Below are 22,267 nucleotides of genomic sequence, written 5' to 3'. Positions count from 1 at the left end.
TCTATTGTGACTTAAAAAACTGGTTAAAAAACCCTCTTTGGAGGTGAGAAAGTTTGGATTTATCCTGATGTAACGAAGCAGACCCAACAAAACAGAAAAGCATTTCTTGCTATGAGGAAGAGAACTGTGGAGGTGGGGGGTTCTTTTCTCTTAGCTTATCCGTGTAAATGTGTAATAAGATTGGGTGAAACGAAATATATATTTTATTCACCAGAACAGCTAAATGTTTTCCTGGACTCGAAGCAACTACGAGTTAACAACAATAGAAATATTTGAGGAAACGCCGTATTTGTATAGTAATGCTGTTCTTGTAATAATCTTCTCAATTTAGAACGCCCCCCCCCTCCAATATTTGGGGTCTAAGGAAGCTATAAATTTATATTTTGAAGATTTATTTTTCGGGACACTTAACAGAAATGTTTTTTGTTTAGTATATTTTTCTTTCCTTATGATTGATGAAAAATAAGTATTTCTTATGTTAAAAATTTTATTGCTGTATTACTAAGACAAGGAATTCTTGTTATATATGTTTAAATACTAATAAATATAATAATAAAAAAAAAAAAACTGGTTAAAAGATAGAAAACAGAGAGTAGGGTTAAATGGTCAGTATTCTCAATGGAGAAGGGTAGTTAGTGGGGTTCCCTAGGGGAAAGAAGAACCCAAATTATAGCTACGTCATGCAAGGTTCCATGTTAGGAGTCACAGACCAAGAAAGGGATCTAGGTGTCGTCGTTGATGATACATTGAAACCCTCTGCTCAGTGTGCTGCTGCAGCTAAGAAAGCAAATAGAATGTTAGGTATTAGGAATGGAATGGAAAACAAAAATGAGGCTGTTATAACACCTTTGTATCGCTCCATGGTGTGACCACACCTCAAATATTGTGCTCAATTCTGGTCGCCGTATCTCAAAAAAGATATAGTGGAATTAGAAAAGGTGCAAAGAAGGGAGACGAAAACGATAAAGGGGATGGGACGACTTCCCTATGAGGAAAGGCTAAAGCGGCTAGGGCTCTTCAGCTTGGAGAAAAGGCGGCTGAGGGGAGATATGATAGAGGTCTATAAAATAATCAGTGGAGTTGAACGGGTAGATGTGAAGCATCTGTTTACGCTTTCCAAAAATACTAGGACTAGAGTGCAAGAAATGAAGCTACAATGTAGTAAATTTGAAACGAATCGGAGAAAATGTTTCTTCACTCAACGTGTAAACTCTGGAATTTGTTGCCAGAGAATGTGGTAAAGGCGGTTAGCTTAGCGGAGATTTAAAAAGGTTTGTACGGCTTCCTAAAGGAAAGTCCATAGACCATTATTAAATGAACTTTGGGAAAAGCCACTATTTCTGGGATAAGCAGTATAGAATGTTTTGTACTTTTTTGGGATCTTACCAGGTATGTGTGACCTGGATTGGCCACTGTTGGAAACATGATGCTGGGCTTGATGGACCTTTGGTCTTTCCCAGTATGGCAATACTTATGTACTTATGCTGAAGTGAACTTACCAACCAAGAGCCCCTCGTCATAAGATTCATGATTACAGGAGACCTGCTGACTGCCAGAGCAGATGCTGCTGTAAGACCAATGCTGCCTGCAAAGTACATATAAGTTGAATGGATTCGATCTTTCACGTATTGAGGCCAAATGCTGTAATGACAATGAAATACAAACATAATATTTATATAATCTTTCAGAAAAGTAACTTAAAAAGTTACATTTGAGTTTTTGGTACTATTTACAATGCTCCTTATCACTTGAAAAGATGATTTATAAAAAGGTTTCAAAAAGAAAACTTAACCAAAAGCATCTCTACAGAAAAAAAAGACAAAATTAGAACATTTGTTGCCAGATGCATGGTACATAACCAAGAAATGCACTGATTCAAAGAATCTAAAATTTTAGATAAGCCACACATTTTAAATACATAATGGACTCAATTCTATAAATAGAACAAAATTATTTCATGCTAAGCGCTATACCAGCAGTTTCCAATCTGTGCGCTGTGGCACCACAAGGGTACTGCATCATTTTCCCCACCTCCCTCTTACTGCCACTCAAACCGCAGCTGCTTCTCTAAATAAGCAGCAGCAGTGGTGGCTGCCAAACTACAGCCACCATGGGGCCAGACTGTCCATATGTTTGGCTGACAGTCCTGTCCCCCTTGGACATCACTTCCTGTTCCAGGGCACAGCCAGCAGTCATATGAAAGTCCTGCCTTGCGTTGGCTGTTGCTTATTTTGCTGCCACTTCTGGTCTAGATCAGCAGGGGTTGGGGTAGAAATAGACAGCAGACACCGAATGGAAGTGTAGGGGTGGGGGAGGGCAGTGGGAAAATTGGAAGGGAGGAGAAAAAAAAGGAGCAGACACTGGATGGAAGGTGGGAGAAGGGCAGTCTGGATGGGGAGGGGGGGGGGGAGAACAGAAGGAGAGCATGTATGGGGAGTACTGATGTCGGTGTCTGAAAAATGCTACCAATTTGCTCGCTGCACAGGCAGTGTGGAGCTCATCCCTCGGATCTCTTCAGTGGGTGGGTTGGGCATTCCCTGCTAGTGAAGGTAGGATAATGCCTTCGGGAGGTGAGAGGGAGAACCTAAGAGGGAATGTATAGCCTAGCGGTGCCATGAACCAAGACATTTTGGGAACCACTGTGCTTTTCTATAAATGGGGCTTGGCACTGGGATCAGTACCCACTTTTATGCATAAGGACTTACACTAAATAAAACCCAGTGCAAAATTCTCACACCTAAATTATGCACAAATCTCCCTTTTATAAAATCACATGAAAATTCCAGAAACACCCCTAACCTGCTCATGCTCCTCCCATGGCCACATGCGGATCTTGGTGCCTAAAAATGCACATACGTTTTAACTGATACCAATTAGCACCAGTAATTGGTTAGTGCCCAATTATCAGCACTAACTGGCTCACTATTGAATTAATTTTTAGCGCCATATATAGAATTAGGCGAAATATGACCAACCTTTTGGTTCCACCTGCTGAAGTAGTTTTGCTGTTATTTGCTAGGCTAGAATGTCCAAATGACAGAATTCAAGAGTTCAAAAATTACATATGCAGTCCATTTTCTCAATATTAATGAGATGTACTCCAGGAGTAACAATTTTCAAACACATTTTTACACTGTGCACTTCTCCAAATCTCCAGTGCACTCTCTCCCATCTTCCTCACTCAATTCATCCTTTTCTCACTTCTTCCTACCTTGGATTATTCCTTTGTGCCATTTGCCCCTGATTCTCAATCTCCACACTGCTGGAGGAATTTTGCAGAACCATGCAGTGCAGAATTTGTATGCAATTCTCCTCCTGTGCAGAATGCTATAGAGGCAAAACCAGAATGGCTCAGCCCTTCCTCCTCCTTTCCCCACAAGCAAAGGTACACAATACTAGTTTGCACTGATCACCCATCAAGAAACAGGAGTGTAGATGCATGTCCTCTACTGCTGCTCTGGGCTTGACTGCTGAAGTGAACCACGCAGGACACTGTACATGCGCACAGTTCGAGTTAACGGTATGACTCCAGGCATGAGAAGAGGATGTGACCCGACATGCAGATCCTTTCCTCCTCCTCATGACTAGTAATTGAGATGGCAAAATACCAGTTTATACTTTTTTTTCCTTGGGGGGGGGGGGGGGGGGGGGGGGAGGGGGGCAGAAGAATGAACTAGGGGGATAGAGAAAAAGTTAGATGACGACATCAACCCTAGGGATGGGGCAGAGAAAGTTTGGAACTAAACCCATGAGAGGAGGGTAGAACTAGGCAGACTAGGCATAGCAGCATGTTCTCTCCCTCCTTTTACCCCCCTCCTGCTGCCACCACCCTCTCCTTTTTTCTGGGGCCAAAGAGAAAAATAGATTCAGTGCCAATGTGGAATTTTAACCATATAACTACTAAAGTGCTACCATATCCTGCTCTTCCAACACAGGATGTCCTCTTGGAGGAAGGGAGGGCAGGACAGGATGTAGCAGTGCTGAGCCTGTTGTTAAAGACCCCACAAAAGTGCTGAACGCATTAGTGCCTTCAGCACCAGAAGAGGGAGGGTTGAGGGGGCAGAAGCATAGATTCAGGGTATGGAAAGAAATGCAAGAGACACTATTTGGGGAAAAGTGAAAGTCAAAGGGAGATGCTAACTTGGGGAGAATATCAAATTGTAATTTAAATACCCACCGCTACAAAATCTTCTTAGATAACTGAATCATTGCAGTAGTCATCATGTAGACCTATTCAAATTCACATTTGTATGTACTTAGGATCTCAGTAATAGCGATTCTTTTAAAAGAAGCCAACTTACTTCTCCCTTCTCCACTACTGCCAACTCCAGATTTCGCGCCTTCTGTCTCGCTGCACCCTACGCCTGGAATAAACTTCCTGAGCCCCTACGTCTTGCCCCATCCTTGAAAGCCCACCTCTTTAACATTGCTTTTGACTCGTAACCATTCGCCTCCACCTACCCTCCTCTCTTCCTTCCCGTTCACATTAATTGATTTGATTTGCTTACTTTATTTATTTTTTGTCTATTAGATTGTAAGCTCTTTGAGCAGGGACTGTCTTTCTTCTATGTTTGTGCAGCGCTGCGTATGCCTTGTAGTGCTATAGAAATGCTAAATAGTAGTAGTAGTAGTACTTACTCTCAATTCGTTGACTCATACTAAATTAAGGGCCATGTTTACAAAGGCATACTAAAGGCGTGCATTTTTAGCGTGTGCTATAAATTAGCATGCACTAACCTGTAGATTCCCATAATATTCCTATGGGCGTTTACACAGTTAGCGTATGCTAATTTTTAGCATGTGCTAAAAACGCTAGCACGCCTCTGTAAACAGGGCCCTAGAACATATAAAATGTAATATACATTTTACTTTTATCACAAAAAGTATACAGAAAATTTAAAAACCAACCCAACATAGCCATACATAAAAGAAATATCACATTCAATTCTTCACTGGTCCAACAATTCTTTAATCAAAAGTTCTAAGGTTTTTTTTTTTTTTGCTTTTTCATAAAACAGTAATATGATGCCTCAAGGAAACAGATATCTAATGAGGCGTACTTAGCTTGAGTATGATAGCTTATAAAGCCATTCACTGTACCTTATAGGACCGTTCGCAGACATGCGGCATGTTTTGCATAACGCTGCGTCAGGGTTCGGTACACCAACCACGTCTCAGTCAACTTAAATTTAAACACAGCTTTATGCAAAACATGCCAAATGTCGGTGAACAGTGCTATACGCTTCGGCGAACAGTCCTATAAACTACGGCAAATCATATTCAAGCTAAGTATACCTCATTAGATGTTTTCTTAAGGCATCATATAAAGTGAAAAAACAAACAAAAAAAAGTTTAAATAGAACTTTTGATTAAAGAATTGTTGGACCAATGAAGAATTGAGTGAATTGAAATTAAGTTGGCTCTTCTTATTGCTGAGATCCTAAATACATACAAGTGTGAATCTGAATATGTTTACATGATGACTACTGCTATATGACTGAATTGGCATTTGGGGAGAGGGCAGGGAGAAAAGGAAAGAACATAGAAATGCTGGACTAAGGGGGGGGGGGGGGGGTGGAGAATAAGCAAATAAGCCCTTGAGTTGCCCCTGGGGTGGGGCAGATTTGTGGGGTGCACAGCTGAGAGTTTGCCTACAATATCAGATACCTTCAAGCTGGTTCTGGGGAAGAGGTGTCATTCTTACGGTGGGAATGAGTCAGGCATTATATTTTAGCATACGATTCCACTTTTTCCAAATAAATGCAGAACTTAGACCTTTAAAAACTGGTATGCAGAATTGTCAAAAGGAATTTGCACAGAGCACCCTCCCACCCCTAACCCCGGAGTAACTGATGTGTGCACAAAGTTCCTTTCTGCTGCTTGAAGAAAACCCACACGGCTGATGGTTCACAGTATGGTTTGCCTGCATAACAGACTATGAATTCAGGTTCTAGTTAAGAGAGGAAGCTAAACAGCCAGTAACTAACTTTTATTATTAGTTTTTTTTTTCTTTAGGTAGGATTAAAAAGCTGCAAATATTTACTAAAAACAGACTTAAAGCATCAGTGATCCTAAGTTATCTTAAAACAAGGAGGCCAGCAGCTTGGAAAATGAGAAATTACCAAACTGTAAGATGTTAGTATGGTTCCAATTCACACAGGGAACACGAAAGTTAAGAGGAGTAAAGTTTCATCACTTATATTCAGAAAGACTACAAAGACTTGAGATGTTCCTTAAAAGGGGGGGGGGGGGGGGGTGGGGGGGAGAGGGTTGACATTTTACAGAAGTTTTCAGGAATAGACTTGTGACATAACAGATGGAACAACTGCCATGAAAGCAGCTGTCTTTGTTCAGCTTAACTTTAAAAATGCTTTGTAATCACATCAACGAAAGTGTCTATAAAATGCACCAAATTAATCATTGTGTTATCAAGTCACTTACACAGCTTTTTCAATGGCACCAATCTCATTGGACATTCCCAATCCATAATACCCAAGTGCTCCAAGGCCAACTACAGCTCCTCCAGCGAGAAACCATTTTCCTATTGCATCAACTGTAACATGTAAAGAAAAAAAAGTTACCATTTGTTTTTTTTTGTTTTTACCATTAGACATAAAATAACTCATCCTTACTATATGCAGAGCTAGTTATGGCAAAAACCAGAACTACCTGTGCCAAATGTAGTTGCAAGAACGATGGTAGTCATCCACCCAAACTTACCTAAGACAGTATTCTTAGTTAAAAGTGCAGCCAATACAGGACAAAGTTTCTCTCTAGGACTAATTGAGAAGTCAGTGCAGAAATAAAGCTGCCTGTAATACAGACTTTGTTAAATCAGTAACCAAAAGAGAGGTGGTGATGTGGTAGAGTAAGGCCAGCCAAGTATATACTTGATCCTTGTACAGCTCATTAGATTAAAATAGGTTAACTGAATTTGTAGGGAGTTCTGTAAATTGATCAGCCAGCCACTGGAGCAGGGCTTTGCATCTGCTTGCTGAAGTGCTTGGTGGGTCTTCCTCTGTTAAAGCAGATGCTTATGGATGCAAGTCAGCCAACCTGATAATGTACAATCTCTAATTTCTCATTTGTGAGTAAAACTCTGGAGGAGTTTAGAACCTTAAATTAAGTTCTAGGAAAGGTTATACTATTCAGCAAAGGAAACCAATGTCGTCTCCATAAATTGCTCCAAGGGAGCTGGATAAAAGGAAGATTGAGGTTTGTTTCACTGGATGCCCTTTAACATCTGCTACACTGCTTCGGCTGTAGAGAATTGTGCTATATTGGCTTACCTCATTTTTTACATGACTACTGGCAACAAGATGGGGTTATCAGATCTCTGTTTTGCTGACTGTTATATCATGCCCCAGGGTATCACCCTCTCACCAGTATTTATTTATAAGCAACCACTAAGGGCCTTGCTTTTGCAGAAGAGCAGTTTTGATAGAATGTATGTTGAAGTCTTCAGGAGACTGCATCCTCCCTTAATTGCATAGAAACAGTAGGTGTCTGCTTGAAAGAACATCATCATTAAACCTTGCAAAGACAGAGTTCTGGAAGTTTATAAAAAAGAGAAAACATACAAAGATCTGTTGATTCCTAATATCTTAAAAACACACACAAAAAATGGAGAAAACGGACCTCAGTCAATTTACAATAGTGTTTTTAGAGTCACCACTCATATGCTCCAAATACATACATCATAGGTCACAGAAAACTCCATCTTACTGCAAAAAGAAACACAAGTACGGAAACTCATAACCATGATTTTAAGATCAGGAGCACCACTGAAAACAGAAGTCTGAAGGACCATCAATTCAACAGTTCTTTTATCTGAAGTGTGATAGAAGTCCAAGTTCTGCAATATCCTCTTCAGAATCAAATGTCAAAATATTAAAGAAACTAATTCCAATAAGATCTACATCCTTACACATATACCAAATCCTGTCAAGGGCTGAAGCAGCAAATCATGAAACAGGTGCTATCAGGAAGCCTACCTCACATTATGGTTTACTTTATTTATTGGGATTTAACTGCCTTTATGAAGAGATTCACCCAATGTGGTGTACAGCAGGTTTTTGCCATATGAGGATCTATACACAGTGGTTCAGTCACTGGTACCCTCAGATCTAAACTACTGCAATGCAGTTTACCTATGTTTGCCATTAACAACCATACAAGTATCGCAACTACATCAAAATCAGGTGGCACATTTGAAGCATTACCTACTCAAAACGTAACAGCAACCCATAACCATCTTAAGACTAACTTTCTGTGGGCAATTAAGTTTATGGTGTTGGTATTACTATTTTGGATTTTGCTTTGTGATACTCCTTCATATGTGAAAAAATGTAAGTGTGTTGTACATTCCTAGGTAGTATTCTGCAGATCTACTAATTATTCTTTCAGTAAAAAGTTAAACTGGTGTTTTCCTGGGCCACAGTCTTTGATAGCAAGCCCAGTGTGGTAGAAAGCCCTGCCTCAAGTCCTAGGATAAAAATTCTGCCTTGAACTTCTGTACAAAAGGCTATTATTTACCAATTTATACAGGCCTGATGGATTATGATCTACTAAGTAGAAGGGGCATGTTACTCTACTTGATTTGAATTTTAAAGTTTGCCTATTTTGTTTTTATATTTATTTGTTAGTACATTGGTGTGAAAAAGTCCTGAATCACCAGTGCGAAACTTTCGTCTCTGACCAGCTTTCTGCCCAAATGTAAGGTAGAAAATATCACATATTATATGCCATTTTATTCAGAATTCAAGTTTGCATCAGTTGTATGTGTTTTTCTGATATTTTTCGGCGCCTGTAATGGTTTTTTATCCTGTCCATTGGTGTTCCATTAGAAGCTTCTAAATTTGTTGTATTTTTGGATCGAAATGAACCAATGGCACAGAGTTTTCTGACCAATGAATACGCCAATCATTGAGGAGATTAAAACAGTTATAAAGGCACGTAAAATTGTGATTTTAAACACATGCTTGTTGGTTAGCCTTGAAGTAACGTCACGGTGAAGGAACAATTCAAGTTTCTGTCTCAAGAAGATCGAATTCAGGTGGCAGTGTTGCATGAGGAAGGCTATTCCAGTCGTCAAATTGCAAAAAAGTTGGCTGTTACCAGAGTATAGTCAGTAGAATCCTGCTAAAACTGAAAGAGACTGGCAGCACACAAAGGACAGACCCAGATGTGGTCATCCCAGAAAGACAAAGAGAAGATCGTGTGCTGATACGGACATCTCTTGGAAACTGCAAGCTAACATCATCACAGCTATTACGTGACTGGAAAGAAAAATATCCAGTTGATGTACGCACTTCAACTGTGAGAAGGCGGTGTCTAGGAGTTGGCTTAAAAGAATGCAAAGAAAAGAAAAAGCTGACCACTGACCAGAGACGGAAATGTATGGACTGGGCTAAGAAATGTAACTGGAGCAAAGAGGACTGGGACAAGGCACTCTTCAATGATGAAAGCACTTTGTGTGGTAGGAGACCATGGAAAGACTTATGTAAGGACATATCCACGAGAAGAATTTAAGTCAGTGTCTCAATCTTTCATGGGTTCGATGATCAGAAGCAAACGCAGGCACTAGAGACTGTTAACACCAAACTAGTGCCTGCGTTTGCTATTCGCCCAATGATCAGAGCCCCCAGAGCGCATGAAATATGCTTGCGGGCTCTAACCACAACTAGCTAAAACAGGGCTAAATGTATCCCTCCCAATGATCAGCTTACAGCATGCCATACTTTGCCACCAAACGCTACACCAGCTCCGAGCTGGCGTTAGGATCTTCAGACCATTGGGGAGGAATGGTGAGCCCTGTCCAGCATGCATTTGCATGCTAGCAGGCCCCCCCCCCCCCACTCACCCCAATGCAACAGCTTCCGCGCAGGAACCCCGACCTGACCACCCCCCCCCCCCCCCAGCAACAGAGGGGGTGGAGGTCCGGTGGACCTCGGGTCCCCAAGACCCAAGTTCTTGGGGGGGGGGGGGGATGGACAATGGAGATCCAGTGGGTCTCCAGCCCCCCCCCCCCACCCCCAGCATCTTCAAATGTCCCTGGTGGCCCAGTGGGCCGCAAGTCAATCCTCATATTTTTAGGTCCAAGTCACAAAAAAAGTGCCCCAATTGACCAGATGACCACCGGAGGGAATCAGGGATCATCTCCACTTACTCCCCCAGTGGTCACCAACCCCCTCCCGCCCAAATAAAAAACAAAACAGCCAGCCTGAAATGTCATACCCAGATCCCTGACAGAAGTATGAAGGTCCCTGGAGCAGTATTTAGTGGGTGCAGTACACTTCAGGCAGGTGGACCCAGGCCCACCGCCACCGCCTACCTGTTACACTTGTGGTGGTATATGTTGAGCCCTCCAAAACTCCCCAAAACCCACTGTACCCACATGTAGGTGCCCCCCTTCACCCCTTAGGGCTATGGTAATGGTGTAGAGTTGTGGGGAGTGGGTTTGGGGGTGGGATTTGGGGGGCTCAGCACCCACGGTAAGGGAGTTATGCACCTAGGAGCTTTTTTTTTTTTTTTTTTAATTTTTAGAAGTGCCCCCTAGGGTGCCCGGTTGGTGTCCTGGCATGTGAGGGGGGCCAGTGCACTACAAATGCTGGCTACTTCCACGACCAAATGCCTTGCATTTCGCCGGGTTTGAGATGGCCGGGCCCGGTTTCCATTATGGCTGAAAAACGAAGTCGGCCATCTCCTCTAAACCCGGTGATCGATTTAGCCGGCCCCAACTGTATTTCGAAAATACAGTTGGCTCCTCCCCTTAGTGGCGCCGTCTTCGGTGATGGCCAGCGCCGTTCGATTATGTCCCTCTGTGTGTTTTTCCCTCCAACGTAATCTTTTTTGCTAAGTCCCTCTTTGCCTTCCTTATCAGCACTTTGCATTTAACTTGAGATTCCTTATGCTGTTTCTTATTATTTTCAGTCGGTTCCTTCTTCCATTTTCTGAAGGATTTTCTTTTAGCTCTACCTAATAGCTTCCTTCACCTCACTTTTTAACCATGCTGGTTGTCGTTTGGTCTTACTTCCTCCTTTTTTAATAAGCAGAATATAGTTGGTTTGGGCTTCCAGGATAGTATTTTTGAACAGCATCCAAGCCCGATGTAAATTTTTGACACTTGCAGCCGCTCCTCTAGTTTTTTTTTCACCATTCTCCTCATTTTATCATAGTCTCCTTTTTTAAAGTTAAACACTAACTTTTTTTTTTAATCTTTTATTTATGAATTTTTGCATCAATTACAAGCATTTCAACTTGTTCAAGAAAAACAGAAGACAATTAAATACAAATTTGGAAATTGAAAATTCCATTTCAATAAAGAAAAATATCATTCTTTCTTAGACCACAAATAATTTGAGAGGGGGTGGGGAAGAAAAACATAGGAGAGAATCATCTAAGTAACTTAAATATAAGAATATGGCCTAGATTACATCACATATATATTACTGTGAATTACATGATCTATATTTCACACTGAATCTATTTGTGCAATTTTTTTTAAATCTATAAAAGATTTCAAATGTTCAGGTTCAAGAAAAATATACTTATCAAGATATCTTATTTGGCATTTACAAGGGTATGCCAATAGAAAAGTACCACCTAAACCCTTTAACTTCATCTCTAAGTTCCAAGAAACCACGTCGTCTTTCCTGAGTGACCTTCACAACGCCTGGGAATATCCAGAGTTTCTCACCATAGAATGGTTTAGCAAGATTTTTAAAGAACAATTTCTTTATCATATTTAGGTCCTGTTCAAAAACCAGTGAAACAAGAAGAGTTCGCCTTTCAAAAATCCCATCGTTAGAATGCTCCAAAAATGCTGTTAAATCCCCATCTTCTCTCCTTTTAGGCATTGGCAAATAAAATATTTTGTTTATTGGAGGAATTAAATTTGATGAGATAGATAGGTTATCAATCAAATATTTTTTGAACATTTCTGTAGCATTTATCTCAGATGATCGGGGAAAATTAAGTATTCGCAGGTTCAAACGCCTATTGTAGTTCTCAAAGTTCTCGATTTTTCAATGGATTATTGTTTTATCTTTAATTAGTGAGTCTGTTTTAGCAGTCAATATCAAAATATCTTACTGAAACTGTCTCTTATTTTGTACAAATTCCTGTTTCAGTGTTTCGAACAAAGAAGTTAATACATCCAGTTTACTCACGATTAACGATCTCTCTTGTGCAGCCTGAGTGACTATAGAAGTAAGAATCACAGCCCAAATAGATTCCAGAGTGGGCACCATGGGAATTTTGGTTTTTCCTTTGTTGTTAACTCTCGCAGTCGTGGGGGTGTCGCCGCCGAAAAGAGTTGGGAGCTTCGCATTCCGATAGCTCTCTAACCTTCGAACACTCCCAAACAACAACGGGGCATGGCGGTGGATTCACTTCCGGTGAGGACAAAGTTGTTTCAGTTTCCTGTGGGTTTGATGCTCCTCCATCTTCCCCCACTACGGGTAAACTCGAACTGGATAAATGCGGTGTACTTGTGGCATACCAATCAAGCATTGTCTGCAATTGCGTTGTTCCCAAAGCTTTCGGCAGTGAGCTTTTAACAACGCCCTTCCTTTTAGTATGTGGCATAGCTAAATAAATTCATAAAAACTCAAGGAATAAGCGAAAGATTTCAGACACGCTCCGGCAACCATCAAGCTTAATCCGCCATCTTGGACACGCCCCCTCGGCTTGTATTCCTCACCTCACTTTTTAACCATGCTGGTTGTCGTTTGGTCTTACTTCCTCCTTTTTTAATACGAAGAATATATTTGGCCTGGGCTTCCAGGATAGTATTTTTGAACAGCATCCAAGCCTGATGTAAATTTTTGACCCTTGCAGCCGCTCCTCTAAGTTTTTTTTTCTCCATTCTTCTCATTTTATCATAGTCTCCTTTTTTAAAGTTAAACACTAACGTATTGGATTTCTTGCAAATACTCACTCCAAAGCTAATATCAAATCTGATCATATTATGATCTCTGTTATCAAGCGGCCCCAGCATCATTTCCTCCCGCTCCAGATCATAAGCTCCACTAAGGACTGGGTCTAGAATTTTTCCTGCTCTTGTCGGATCCTGTACCAGCTGCTCCATAAAGCAGTCCTTGTTATTGTCAAGGAATGTTACCGCCCTGATGCTACATTAACCCAGTCAATATTGGGGTAATTGAAATCACCCATTATTATCTTATTGCACAGTTTGTTAGCCTCCCTAATTTCCTTTAACATTTCTACATCCGTCTGTTTATCCTGGACAGGCGGACGTAGTACACTCCTATCACTATCCCTCCCCTTTACACACGGAATTTCAATCCATAGGGATTCCAAGATGTGTTTTGTTTCCTGCAGAATTTCCAGTCTATTACTCAAGGCCTCCTTAACATACAATGCTACTCCTCCTCCAATTCGATCCACCCTATCACTACGATATAATTTGTACCCTGTTATTAGTGTGTCCCACTGGTTATCCCCCTTCCACCAGGGCTCAGAGATGCCCATTATATCTAATTCTAACTCTCCCATCTTATTTCTTATGCTTCTGGTATTTGTATATAGACATTTCAAACTGTTTGTTGTTCCTATTTACATCATCCTGCTCAGTACTTGACAATATTGATTTTCAATCTTTTTCCTGATTTTTATTTTTTAAGGACACCTGATCTACTATGGTCTCTTTTGCAATCTCACTATCAGGATACCCTATCTTCCCTGTTTTGGCGATATCTTTGAAAGATACCTTATTCTGAACCATGCGCTTTTGAGTGACCCTATCTTCCCCCAGTTATAGTTTAAAAGCTGCTCTATCACCTTTTTAAATGTCGATGCCAGCAGCCTGGTCCCACCCTGGCTAACGTGGAGCCCAACCTTTTGGAATAGGCTCCCCCTTCCCCAGAATGTTGCCTAGTTCATAACAAATCTAAAACCCTCCTCCCTGCACCATCGTCTCATCCACGCATTGACACTCCGGAGCTCTGCCTGTCTCTTGGGCCCTGCGCATGGAACGGGTAGCACTTCAGAAAACACTACCCTAGAGGTTCTGAATTTGAGCTTTCTACCTAAGAGCCTAAATTTGGCTTCCAGAACCTCTCTCCCACATTTTACTATGTCATTGGCACCCACGTGTACCAAGACAGCTGGCTCCTCCCCAGCACTATCCAAAAATCCTATCTAGGTGATGCGTGAAGTCCGCTACCTTCGCACCAGGCAGGCAAGTCACCAGGCGATCCTCATGTCCATCAGCCACCTATATGCCTATTGATCGAAACACCCACTACAACAGCTGTCCTAACCCTTCCCTCCTGGGCAGAACTTGGAGACATATCTTTGGTGCGAGAGGATATTACACCCCCTGGTGGGCAAGTCCTGGCTACAGGAGTACTTGCTACTTCACCAGGGTGATGCTCTGCTTCTAGGAGACCTCCTTCCTCAAGGTAGAACAAGGGCTACCTGACTGGAGGAGGGACTTCTCTACAACATCCCTGTAGGTCTCCTCTATGTACCCCTCTGCCTCCCTCAGCTCCACCAAGTCTGCTACGGACCCGTTCTCTGAGAGCTAGGAGCTCTTTGCATTGGGCACACACATAACCGCTCACCAACCCAGAGATAACCATACATGTGACACACAATGCACAATCTTCATTCTGTGTAAATCTATTTCAAGCATATCCATTGTGGATATCCTGAAAACCTGACTGGTTAGTTGGGAACCTCAATGTAAGGGCAATTGTATGGTGGTGTAAAAAAAAAAAAAGGGTTCTGTAAGCCCTTGATGCTAGTGTTCTTAGCGTGCGCTAGAAATAAGTGTGCGCTAAATGCTACAGATGCCCAACGCGGCACTACCCAATTACCGCTGAGTAAACACCGGTGCTACAAAAATAAAAATATTTTTTGTAGCACTGGAACTGGCAACTACCATCAGGCTGCTGTGGTAGCCCGGTGGTAGTTCTGGATTAGCGAGCGATAAGCCTGTGTTGGCTTACCGCCGCTTCATAAGACGCCCATAATATCTACATGGGTAAAATATATATCATTCAAACTTCAGTATCTGAGCAGAATATGTGAATGTGCGCATGAACTCAACCTTCATTAAATCTTACACAAGAAAACTAGAGAGTTTGGGTGCGAGTATTAACACCTCAGTGGAATCAAGTCTTCCCCATAACTTACCTCGAGCTGCTTTTTCCATAGCTGGTTGAAATGCTTCTTTGATGCCTTCTCGAACAGTTTTTGCACGTCGCACACCAAATCTACTTTTAGTGGCATATCCCTGTTATAACAAAAAAGGAGAGCTATTAATAAGGCTCCTTCATATTTACAATGAACATTAGTATTGCCTGTGTACTGTTCAGTTTCAGACCTATAAGCATGGACTTCACTGCTCAAGGAATACAACTCTTGGGAAGCTGGGAGGAATTGTCTTTTTACCTGTATAGAAGGTGCTCTCCAGCAGAATACAAATCCTCAAAGCATAGGGCTGATTTTTAGCTGACTCCCCATGCAGGCAAGTCATTTCCTACCTGCGTCACATAGGACCTCTTCAGTCCACTAATACAGTGGCGTTCCTGGGGGGGGGGTGGGTGGGTGGGTGCGGTCCGCCCCGGGTGCCACACGCTTGTCGGTGCCGCTCGTTCCGTGCTCCCTCTGCCCCGGAACAGGTTACTTCCTGTTCCGGGGCAGAGGGCGCATGGAACGAGCGACGCTGACAGGCGCGTAGCACCCCCCCACCAGGTAAAAATGCACCCCGGGGAGGGGGGGGGGAAGCGCATCGGCGATCCGCCCCGGGTGTCAGCCGCCCTAGGAACACCACTGCACACCCCCATTCTTTTTAATGTTTTGATGAACACTCTTGGGAAAACAACTTATCTGCATATATAAAAAGGTCTTGATCTAGCAAGAAACATTACAATAATATTGGCTCTTCCACTTAGAAAGTGAAGACTAACATTAACAGCAATTGTTTAGCAAGAATAGAACAGGCTGGATCTTATACATTAAAAGTAAATAAGAACAAAAAAAAAAAAAGTCTTTCGTTAGAGCATAGTCATTCTATGATTAATAAATTTAACCTTTCCATTAGAATCATCCTTAAAAATTCTGGGAGTCCAACTGGATTCTTGTTTAACAATGGGAAATCACATTAATACACCAAAAAAGAAAAGTTAAATTTCAATTTTTCCGTTGAGTTTGAAAATAGTCAAAAAACTACACTATCGCTTTAAACTGATAATATCCTATATGTTGGATGTTACACGAGATTAAGAAACAGTTGCAAATTTTACAAGACACCTCAGCACTGCTCTGCAAAGCAAATAAATTTAAACAAGTGGCTCCTATCTTGTTCAGGTTGCACTGGCTCCCAATGGAGTCTAGTGCTTTGTTTCAAATTGTGTTCCATTTGGTTTTAGAATTATTTATGGGCTAGTTCCAGGTTACATGGAAAACTTGATTCTTTCTTCCATGAAAGAATCTTTTACGAAACCAAGGTACTCTAGTTCTTCATCTACGTCAGGAGTTGACTCTAAAAAATTACTTTCAGCAACTGTTCTACATTAAGCTGCTCTTACTTGAACTCTTCCACTAGATATCAGGTTAGAAACCAAATATGAGATTTCAGAAGGAACTGAAAAACAAAAAAAAACTTTCATTATCAGATACCTTATCCTGTTAAGTGAATGAATTTTAGACTACTACTATTTCTAAACTTAGAAAACCAATGTGCTGAATGGAGTTTCTAATAAATTCCTAGAGTTGTTCTAGTCTCTTTGCCTTGTTACCTGCATTGAACTAAAATTAGAGTGGGAATCACGGAATATAAGAAATTATGTTATGACACTGCCTGAAGGCTGGGCTAAAATGACTGGGGTACCTCCCTGTCCTATTATTCCACAAATAAAAGGTAGGTAGTTTGATTTTTTTTTTTATTATTTTGACAGGATTTTTGTTACAACGCTCTTTTTGTTTTGTGAAATGCTGTGCAATTAAGCATTTGTGGTTTTATTAATTGTTCTTAATCTGCTAATAAAATACCTCTACAAAACAGAGAAAGAAGAGGTGCATCTCTGCAATTCCCCACTTGTGGGCTTTAACACTCAGAACCATCCGTTTGGCTAACAAATATATTAGTTCATTCAGGGCCTCTTATCAAGCTGCACTAGCGGTTCCCACGCAGCAATGCTGACAAAGCCCATTCAAAGTGCATAGGCTTTTCAGCATTACCGCACCCATGGCCACCAAGAGACTGAGCTGGGCCCAGGCTGCCCCTGCCCCCCCCCCCCCCCCCAGGATCGTCGTCACTGGGCCCGAGAGAGAGGCCCAGGCTTGGGGAATTTGGCCCCCCTCTTTGCGGCCCTGACCGGAATAGTGCAGCTTGATAAAAGAGGTCCTCAGTTTGCACAAGCTTTGTGACTGAATAATCAATGACAAGCCAATCTGACTCTTCCTGCTACGAGTATGGATATCATTTTCAAAAGCATATATGCCTTTGAGAGACAGCAATATTTTTCCTTTCATGTACTTAAATGGATAACCTCAGATGTATACTTAATTGCTTGGTAAAACATTTTAATTTGCAGTGGGGTAACCAGGACAAGGCTACAATTTACTGAATGAGCAGCAATATTCTGCCACTCACTGGATAATTTATCTCTCCGGGTCGGACAGTACAAACGGCAGCTATAACTTTAAATGGATAAGTTATCAGTGAAAGATTGCATTAAAAAAAAATAAGAAATGGGAAAAAATATGGTCCATATTTCTACAGATTTACCCCTGAAATGCTGTTATTGAGACTTTTTGCAAAGTTTAAAGAGATTATACTTTGGTTTCTTCTTTTGGTGCAATGCTATACAATGCTTACATTCCGCTTAGATTCTAACTGGATTACAAGTAAGTCCTTCTGGAGAATTTACAATTAGCATATCTAATACATTGAAACAAAAAAACGCAACCACATCTTTCTCATCAAATACATATCTAAAACATTAAGGGGGTCTTTTACTAAAGTTTAGCTCGAGTTATTCGTAGCAGGGCCCATAGGAATAACATGGGCCCTGTTGCAGATAACACGAGCTAAGCTTTAGTAAAAGGCAGAGAAGAGCGAAAAAATGATAAAGGGGATGGGACGACTTCCCTATGAGGAAAGGCTAAAGCGGCCAGGGCTCTTCAGCTTGGAGAAAAGACAAGGGCTGAGGGGAGATATGATAGAGGTCTATAAAATAACGAAAAGAGTTGAACGGGTAGATGTGAAGCATCTGTTTACGCTTTCCAAAAATACTTGGACTAGAGGGCACGCGATAAAGCTACAATGTAGTAAATTTAAAACGAATCGGTGAAAATGTTTCTTCACTCAACGTGTAATTAAACTCTGGAATTCGTTGCCAGAGAATGTGGTAATGGCGGTTAGCTTAACGGAGTTTTAAAAAAAGGTTTGGACAGCTTCCTAAAGGAAAAGTCCATAGACCATCATTAAATGGACTTGGGCAAAACCCACTATTTCTGGGATAAGCAGTATGGGAAAATTAGGTTCTTACCTTGGTAATTTTCTTTCCTTTAGTCATAGCAGATGAAGCCATTACGTATGGGTTGTGTCCATCAACCAGCAGGGGGAGAGATAGAGAGCACTCAACTTTTCACAGTGCCTCATGGCCAACCAGCTCCACTGCCTCTTCAGTATTTGAAGCTTCCAAAGCAGTATGGCAAACCGCAATGGGAATAACATGAAATTTCCTCACAGCGAACGATGGCCCCTTAACAAGGGCATGAACACAAAAGGAGGGAATGAACACATCCTCCTGGAGGGAATAAACTCGTCCTTATTGTATAACTGGAGGGGATACACGCAACCTCCTGGAAGGAATAAACTCATCCTCCAAAACATAAACTGGAGGGAACGGACTCATCCTCCTATAAGTGAACATGAATCCTGAAGACTGTTTTCCAACTTTCTCCCAAGGAAGGAACTTCAGGAAACAAGAACAGAACCTGAAACAGATTCACAGCATACAGACAATCATACAGGGAGGGCTCATGGCTTCATCTGCTATGACTAAAGGAAAAAAAATTACCAAGGTAAGAACCTAATTTTCCCTTTCTTGTCATCAAGCAGATGAAGCCATTACGTATGGGATGTAACAAAGCAATCCCTATATAGGGTGGGAAAAGGTCACACCACGCGCTAGCACTTGTGCTCCAAAACGAGCATCCCTCCTAGCAGCCACATCCAGCCTGTAATGTCAGGCAAAAGAGAGCTTAGAAGCCCATGCTGCTGCAGTGCATATCTCTTGATGAGAGAGTACTCCAGTTTCAGACCAAGAGGAAGAAATCGCTCTGGTAGAATGCGCCTTAAAGACTACAGGCGGAGACTGGCCGGCAAGCAAACAAGCTGAAAAGATAGTTTCTTTGAGCCAGCGGGCAATAGTGGCTTTAGACGCTGGAGACCCTCTGCGAGGACCTGATAGCAAAACAAACAGATGATCATAGATCCTGAAAGAGATAGTAACTCGTAGATACTGCAGCAGAGTCCTGTGCACACCCAACAGGTGCAACTGCCCAAAAGATTCTGGAAACTCCTCCTTATCAAAGGAGGGCAAGAAAATAGGCTGGAACGCTGAAACCACCTTAGGCATGAAAGAAGGTCCAAACCGTGACCCCGGACTCCCTAGAATTGCAGAAATGGGTCTGTACAGGACAGCGCCTGGAGCTCTGACACCCGTCTCGCCGAAGTAATGGCCACAAGAAAAACGGCCTTTAGTGTCAAATCTTTCTCCGATGCTCGCCGAAGCGGCTCAAAAGGAGAAGCCTGCAGGGCCTTCAAAACTAGCCCCAGGTTCCAAGCTGGACAGGGTGCTCGCACGGAAGGCCGGAGCCGAAGCACCCCACTAAGAAACCGTGCCACATCTGGATGAGCAGCTAAAGACACGCCTTCAACCTTACCACGAAGGGAGGCCAACGCTGCCACTTGCACCCGCAGGGAATTATAGGCCAAGCCTATTTGTACACCATCCTGCAAAAAGCCCAGAATCGGCGAGATAGGAGCCCGCATGGGTTTGATCGCTTTTGAAGCACACCAAGACTCAAACTGGCGCCAAATCCTGGCATAAGCCACGGAAGTGGAACGCTTGCGGGCCTGCAGGAGAGTGGAAATGACTGTGTTTGAATAGCCTTTGTCCCTCAATTGCGCCCTCTCAATCGCCATGCCAGAAGACCAAAGCGGCAGGCGTCCTCCATGCCTACCGGGCCCTGTGACAACAGGTTTGGTACCAGAGGTAAAGGAAGGGGAGCCTCCACTAGCATCTGTCGGAGGTCCGCATACCAAGGCCTCCTGGACCAATCCGGGGCAATGAGGACCACTTCTCCTGGGTGCAGCCGAATCCGCAGGAGCACGCGCCCTATCAAGGGCCACAGAGGGAACACATAGTAGGCCCTGGAGGCCAGGGCTGAGTCAAGGCATCCAACCCTGCCAAGCGAGGATCTCTCCGTCTGCTGAAGAAGCACGGGACTTTGGCATTTGAACTTGTCGCCATAAGATCCATCACGGGCTTGCCCCATTTGGCACATATCTGCAGGAATACTTCGTCTGCTAGTTCCCATTCTGCTGGATCGATCTGATGCCTGCTTAGATAATTGGCTTGCACGTTGCTCTGACCTGCAATGTGAGCTGCCGACAGAAACTGAAGATGCAGCTCGGCCCAGTGGCAAATCTGTTCAGCCTGCGCGGCCAGTGCTCTGAACTGAGTGCCGCCTTGTCGATTTATGTAGGCCACTGCTGTCGTGTTGTCCGACATCACTTTGACAGCCAATCCTTCCAGGGTCACTTGAAAGGCCAGAAGCGCCTGAAACACCGCTTTCAACTCCAGGCGGTTGATGGACCACTCCGACTCCTCGGGTGTCCATAGACCCTGGGCATGCTTCCCCTTGCAATGTGCGCCCCAGCCCTTCAGGCTGGCATCTGTCACTACTAGACACCAATCGGGGAGCCCCAGCTGCATTCCTCGCCGCAGCATGCTGTCTGAGAGCCACCACTCCATGCTGAGTCGGGCCGCAGGGAGCCAAGAAAATCTGCATTGATAATCCTGAGAAACTGGAGACCATCTTTGAGGTAGGGAATACTGTAGAGGTCTTAGGTGCGCTCTCGCCCAGGGCACCACTTCCAATGTGGCTGTCATTGATCCCAGCAGCTGGACAATGTCCCAAGCTCGCGGGCGGGGCATCCTCAGGAGCAGACGGACCCGATTCTGAAGCTTGCACCGCCTTAGCTCGGGTAGGTATACATAGCCCGAGTCTGTGTCGAACCTGGCCCCCAAATAGTCTAGAGATTGCAAGGGGGTCGTGACTTTTGGCCATATTGATGACCCAGCCTAGAGATTGAAGTACTGAGACCACTCTGGCTGTAGCTTGATAGCTCTCTGTTACAGAGTCTGCTCTGATGAGCCAGTCGTCTAGGTACGGGTGAACCCTGATACCTTCTCGCCTGAGCAAAGCAGCTACTACCACCATTACCTTCGAAAAGGTTCGGGGAGCTGTGGCGAGGCCAAAAGGCAAGGCCCGGAACTGGAAATGTTTTCCCAACACCGCAAACCTCAGAAACTTCTGGTGCGTGGCCCAAATTGGTATGTGCAAGTAAGCTTCTTTCAGGTCTAGAGATGTGAGAAACTCTCCTGGCTGTACCGCAGCAATGACGGAGCGCAGGGTTTCCATGTGGAAATGCCGCACTCTCAGGGACTTGTTTAATTCTTTTAAGTCCAGAATAGGGCGAAAAGACCCACCTTTTCGCGGCACCACAAAGTAGATGGAGTATCGGCCTTAGCCGTGTTCGGCGGGAGGTACCGGGGACACGGCCCCTAACTGAATCAGACCTTGCAAAGAGGCATATTTTCAAAGCACTTAGCCTAGAAACCTATGGAACTTTGGAAGGCTAAGTGCTTTGAAAATATGCCTCAAAGTCTCCTCTACCGCTGCCCTTTTGGCGGCAGAACCGCATCGGGACTCCACAAACACGTCTCTTACTGGGGTGTTGAATTCTATTCTGTAGCCATCTCTGATCAGGTCCAGAACCCACTGATCTGAGGAAATATTGGCCCACTCCTCGGCAAAGACGTCCTCCGATGACAGGAAGCGAGGAGGGGGCGGGCGCACCATCATTGAGAGAGTTGCCCCTGAAGTCCAAGCCTAGAGCCGGTGGCTGCGGAACGCTTGTCCGAGCAAAAGGAGTTCCTCTGCTGAAAAATGGGCACGAGAAGTGAACCCAGCAGAACGCCCCGGGCGGTACCTTCTA

At 43.2% G+C, this 22,267-nt stretch overlaps 1 protein-coding gene across 3 annotated transcripts in view; it reads right to left on the bottom strand.

The window, feature by feature from the left end:
- GHITM (growth hormone inducible transmembrane protein) overlaps positions 1-22,267 on the bottom strand; it is a 59,559-nt gene that overhangs the window by 22,483 nt on the left and 14,809 nt on the right. For all 3 annotated transcript variants that reach the window (XM_030203284.1, XM_030203283.1, XM_030203285.1), the window contains 3 exons: positions 15,163-15,262; positions 6,442-6,553; positions 1,500-1,641 (listed from right to left, as the gene is read on the bottom strand). In XM_030203284.1, the coding sequence (XP_030059144.1) occupies positions 1,500-1,641; positions 6,442-6,553; positions 15,163-15,262 (354 nt within the window). The remainder of the gene's footprint in view (positions 1-1,499; positions 1,642-6,441; positions 6,554-15,162; positions 15,263-22,267) is intronic.

Source organism: Microcaecilia unicolor, chromosome 5 (assembly GCF_901765095.1).
Source record: "Microcaecilia unicolor chromosome 5, aMicUni1.1, whole genome shotgun sequence".
Taxonomy (NCBI): domain Eukaryota; kingdom Metazoa; phylum Chordata; class Amphibia; order Gymnophiona; family Siphonopidae; genus Microcaecilia; species Microcaecilia unicolor.
This window is presented reverse-complemented; position numbering and strand designations above follow the sequence as displayed.